Genomic DNA, 6,000 nt, shown 5'->3' with positions numbered 1-6,000 from the left:
GACATGAAGCAACCCATTATTGATGCTTGTACAGCCATCAAAGAGGAAACAGTAGCACGAAGTAGGGCATCCTTCATCCGCAGAGTGACACTATGTATGCAAGCCAATTGGCATCACTTTGAGCATGAGATGTGAACACTATGTTTAGTATGTAGTGCTGGTATCACAGTGGCAGTTTCTACAAAGGGCCATTTTACCCAGTTGTGTTATGAATCATTTCTTTGCAACAATTTATCATTTAAATAATTAGATAAACATAACATTGATAATTATGTGATAATAAAACTAATTGGTTAAACATGTTTACATTCACCTTCTATGTCCTACCTGAACTTCCCAAATCAAAACATTTTTATCTAAAACACGATATGCGAAGTTAACTTTGTGACTAACGTTGCGGTACACAGATATGTTACAGAACCGCATCACCCCTAGCGTATGGGATAAGTACCTGCTGGAATGTACGACGTTAATGCAGGATGGCAGCAGACCGTATTATTCGTTTAGAACCTCTTGATAAGTATGGAAGTGTGATTACGCATGTCAATCACATCGCGATTACGGTCAGCATGGGGTTCACGCCTCAGCTTCGGGACGTGCGCTAGCAGCGAGTGTCGGGTGTGTCAAGCATCAACTTCGCGTCTCAAATCGCGGGATGTAATGGGAATATTGCGATGCAATCAACGCCATTGTGTATGTGCTTTGTCATGCTACGGATTGCTGAAGAAAAAATATAGGAGGTCCATTTAAAAAACATAAGTTTGTGTTAAAAAACACATCTGCTATCGTTTTAGAATGTTTCCAAATATGTACATTCATGGTCCCCAGCCCTACGTTGATACCGGTGAAAGTCGTTTTCCAATAGCTGTTATTGTTCCAGAGATATTTTGGGTGGACAAGATAGCTGGGACACCCTGTATATGATCACTTTTGAACATTATTAAGGTAAATAGATTATTTGTTCTCTATCAAAATCTTTCATTTGCTAACTATGCCTATCAGTAGTTAGCGCCTTCAGTAGTTAGAATCCTTTATTTAGTTGATACTATTGGCGCTCTCTGTATATTACAGTAGTTCGAGTAACGAAGATTTTTGTGAGGTAAGTGATGTATGAAACGTATAGGTTATTGTTAGTCAGGGCCATTCTTTTGTAGGGATTATTGAAAGTCAGATTGCGTTACGCTAAAAATATTGTGTGTCAGTTTAATGTTGATCAGGATAAGTAAAGAGAGAAATGTCTGAGTACGTTCAGTTCTGTTGAACTGTTTGAAAATCAAATAACGTAAGAGGTTTACCAGCACAGTAATTCACAAATTTTTCTAAGGAGAGGTTTCAATATTAAAAGGTGTCCAGTTTCGATCATCACATGACCATCTTTAGACCTACAGACATCCTGAGGGGACAATGGCTGTATCTTACTGTAGCGTTGAGTCGCAGCTTTGCAAATGTTTCCCTGGATGGCGGGGAGGGGGGGGGGGGGTGCGGGCGGTAAGTGGCCTTCAGTGCTCCCCAAATTTGCTTTGGACCAAAACCACCTCTCATCCTCGACCGCATCACCACCCACCAGTGGCCATTATTGCCCCACTGAGAACCGCTGTTGTGAACAGAAACACACTTCTTGATCAAGATACTGAAGAGCCTGGTGAGCTCTACTCTGACAGTGACATACAGGAACTGCCTGATAGAAGTAGTTACAGGGGAAGTGGAAGCATGGAGAAAGAGACTCAGGGTTGAGCAGCAAACATGCGCTTCGCTGTCATAAAATCCACAAAACGTTTTTATTGAATGTTTGGAAATCTTAATATAACAATATATATTTATAAAACAATGTGGAAGGAGGGCAGGGAGTCATAGTCATGTAATTAGTCTCTGAGATATTTCTCCTACTGTAACAACAGAAGAGATGATCTTGTTTTGATAAGCGCCATGAGCCACTGGTCGCATACTTCTTTTATGCACAGTACTCCCGGGTTGTCAACGTTGCTGCTCCCGTAAGCGTGGCATGAGGCAGGTCTCAACCAGCTCCTCCAACGCCTCTGTCATCCTCAAACGAAAGCGTTCATTATGCTGGTATGCGTATTTGACAAAATCCTTTCTCAACGACACGTAACTCTCCAGGTCGACATCCTGTGGACAAGAAAAACGTATTCACATATCTTCTGCGGTTTTCATATCCTAGACTTTGCTAACTGTACTAAAAACTCGCATGTCTTTCGTTGATGGAGAGCTAGTAGAGACACGGATGAGGGATTTCTAGCAAGGATGAAGAAATGAATTCTAAAGACAATCAAATTCCCATTTTAAAATGACATTATCCCATTTTCTCTTTACCGAGCTCTACACGAAGATGCAATAAGGCAAGTAGCAGAAGATCGCAACGAGCATAAAAGCCAAGGAGATCAAATAAAAGCTTGCGGCTGGAATTACTATCCTTGCTAGAAACATGCCTGTGTTCAAGTGAAGTATGTGACTTCTATTTTCCGCTAATTCTTTGAGTGTGGCAATTCACATTTCCACTTAAATGGAACATTTCTCATCATCGAACGCTGTTCCACGTAAGTAAAGTGTTAGCTTCCATTTACGTGTCAGGAATGAATTCACAAATTTCCATCACAATTAAGAAGAATTAGGTTTGATTAGAAACTTAAACTTCGCTGCAAAGCAATGCAGACGGACACGTGAGGCATGGATAACTCTTGGCTGAAACGATGAGTAAATTGCTATGGAGTACGTGCAAAACTTTGCTGAATGTGCTCCATGTCTTGGACGAGCACAGGGGAGTGACCTGTGTATTCCTTGCATACTTAAACAACAACTTCTTTAAACAGCTGGTGCTGTGACCTAATTCTATGAGCCATTCATTCTGGACTATTTATTGCTGTTGGAAGTAGTTTACCTTGTAGTGAAAATGAAGAAGTTAGTTCCTGTGGTTTATTATGGGTAGAAATTGTACTTGAATCCGGAACAAATTAACAATTGGTTCTTTCCATCGATCTCTCGACTCACATGATTCAGTTGTTGATCAGTCCATAGAAGACCTGTCTCATTTCAAATAGGTACCCACTCATTCAATTATAATTGGCGGTGACTTCAATCTACCCTAAATATGTTGGCAAAAATACATGTTTAAAATCGGTGGTAGGCATAAAATGTCGTCCATAGTCACACTGAATGCTTTCTCGAAAATTATTCCGACTAATTAGTTCAGGAGTCCAATCTAAGTGAAAACAAACGCGAAAACATACTTGACCTGTTGAAAACAAATAATCCTGACCAAATAGAGAGCATCATGACTGATACAGAGATAAGAGACCACAAGGTCGTTGCAGCTAGACTGAATACAGTAACATCCAAATCCACAAAAAATAACCGCAAAATATGTCTATTTAAAAAAGCAAATAAAAATTCACTTGACGTCTTCCTTCCAAACTAGCTCTGTAAGCGTAGACCAGACGTGGCTTAAAGTTTTTCTAGTATCGAATTTAATGGAGACATTTATACCGAAGTAGCAAATCGTGCAATGCTTCGTATTTATTAATTATATGTGGGAATTGGATGTACATCCTAATCTCCATCTCCCTCTCTTTTTGGTGATGGCGTCCTCCCCCTCTCTTTGTCCTTCTCCACCTTCCTCCTCTCTAAATTCGTTTCCTCTCACCCTTCTGCCCACATACTCTTACCCCTCTCTATGAATTTTATCCATGTGTACAGGTGTTGAAAAGGAAAACTTGATGGGGAACTGAAGTCGCTTAAAATGAGTTGAGTAAGTCTGTTGGGATCTTTGGTATATGGGGTGTGAGACAAACATCTCCATCTGATGATCTGTGAGAATAGTACCTTCAATGACTGTATATTGCATGATTTTAATTTGCTAACAGATTTTTTAAATTTATTTATTGTTCCGTGGGACCAAATTAAGGAGGTGTCTCCATGGTCATGGAACGAGTCAATACATGAAATTATATAACACAATATTAGAAACAGATAAAATCAAATATAAAAAACATATTCAGGTGACAAGTCGTAAATTTAAATAAAGAAAATCAACAATGTAACACTGGAATTTGCTTAATTTTTTAGCTCTTCCAGGAGCTCCTCGACTGAATAGGAGTGAGCCATGAGGAAACTCTGCAGTTTAGACTTAAAATAGTTTGGGCTACTGCTAAGATTTTTGAGTTCAGTTCTTGTGGTAGCTTATTGAAAATGGATGCAGCAGAATACTTCACTCCTTTATGCACAAGAGTCAAGGAAGTGCATTCCACATGCAGATTGGATTTCTACCTAGTATTAACTGAGTGAAAGCTGCTAACTCTTGGGAATAGGCTAATATTGCTAACAACAAACGACATTAAAGAAAATATATACTGTGAGGGAAATGTCAGAATTCCCTGAGTATGGAATAGCGGTCGACAAGACGTTCCCGATAGGATTATGAAGTTTTGGACAATGCAATATTTTGAAATTTTTAAGATTTTTGGTGACAGTGTCTGCCTGTGACAACTTGCACACACACACACACACACACACACACACACACACACACACACACACACAGACACACACATGTTTATATATTCTACTGTCGTCTATATCTTATTAGATATCATTTGAAAATTTGAAGTTAACTGGTAAAGACCTTTTCAGTATATTTGTTAACAGTGTTACCTCTTTGTATATTACATACAAAATTATATACAATATATATTTAAAAGTATGTAACCTATGTGTGTCTGAACATTTAGCAGCAAGTGGTGTAAACGTCTGAAGTAAATCATCATCATATGTTTATATATTCTACTGTCGTCTATATCTTATTAGATATCGTTTGAAAATTTGAAGTTAACTGGTAAAGACCTTTTCAATATATTTGTTAACAGTGTTACTCTTTGTATATTACATACGAAATTATATACAATATATATTTAAAAGTATGTAACCTATGTGTGTCTGAACATTTAGCAGCAAGTGGTGTAAACATCTGAAGTAAATCATCAATAACTTTTTGAAATTTTTGCTAGCGGCCTATCCTTTTATGTGTTCTAGATATACATATTTATGTACCATATATATTAAAAATATGTAAACTACACCTGGATGAATGTTTTTAGAGTAATGTATAAAAATTTTAATTGACCAACAACTTTCTAGAGCTTTGGCAATAATATTAAAATACAACTTATTTTTATGTAGTGGTAGTGTAGATATAGATAGTCGTGTACAATATATATTAAAAGAGACAAAGTCGATGTCCATCTGTATGTTCATAGGAGTGTCATGTAAAAATCTAAATTAAGTCAGTCAGGAACGTTTAGAGGCTTCTGACTAACTACCTTCCTCTTTATATAGTAAATATATTTATATGGTATACAGTTAAAATATTACTGTATAGTAGTGTAGTGTAAAAAATTGTAGTAAGAAGGTCGAGAACTTTCGATATATGTGCTATCATTATTTATCTTACATACACAAAGGCGGTTGGGTAAGAACCAGCAATTGGGAGACTAATCTAGTGTTAACGAACAGCGCGCAATTACTTCTTGTCTTACTTTTTGGGCGTCACACAACTTGTAGTCGGTTTCTGGCATTAACGCTTGTAGGTCTTGGGATTCAACTTCTCATTTATATGGCCGTAATGATCCATCATAGGATTTAGAAAATTGGCGGTTTCTATGCTCAATGTCAGCTCAGACTCTGTTTTTGAGAGGACAAGCGACTTTAATGCGATGTCGCCAGCGACAATTTGAGTTAACGGCGGGCTTCATTTCTGAAGTAGCTCAGAGTTGTGCTGTTGGACTGTGTGATGACTACGTCAGGCTTATAATTACATCAAAATAGTAGTCAAGTTTATTGAATGACAAACTCTGCTGAGGGTCGTGGAACTTATTTTTTGTGTAAGTGAAAGTAACGTAAGCCTTAAGTAACGTTGCATCAGATATTTGAAATATTTGGACGATGAATTGAACAGTAACAATATTTGGCTCAATGTAAGAAAATTAGTGA

The 6,000-nt window shown here is 37.8% G+C and overlaps 1 protein-coding gene across 1 annotated transcript in view; it reads right to left on the bottom strand.

The window, feature by feature from the left end:
* Nucleotides 1-1,759: 1,759 nt before the first annotated feature.
* LOC126336307 (uncharacterized) overlaps nucleotides 1,760-6,000 on the bottom strand; it is a 67,161-nt gene continuing 62,920 nt past the window's right edge. The window contains exon 3 of the mRNA XM_049999847.1: nucleotides 1,760-2,127. Coding sequence (XP_049855804.1) covers nucleotides 1,975-2,127 — 153 coding nt within the window. The 3' untranslated portion in view covers nucleotides 1,760-1,974. The remainder of the gene's footprint in view (nucleotides 2,128-6,000) is intronic.

Source organism: Schistocerca gregaria, chromosome 2 (assembly GCF_023897955.1).
Source record: "Schistocerca gregaria isolate iqSchGreg1 chromosome 2, iqSchGreg1.2, whole genome shotgun sequence".
Lineage (NCBI taxonomy): Eukaryota > Metazoa > Arthropoda > Insecta > Orthoptera > Acrididae > Schistocerca > Schistocerca gregaria.
Note: the sequence above shows the minus strand (reverse complement) of the source record. Positions and strands in the feature narration are given on the sequence as shown.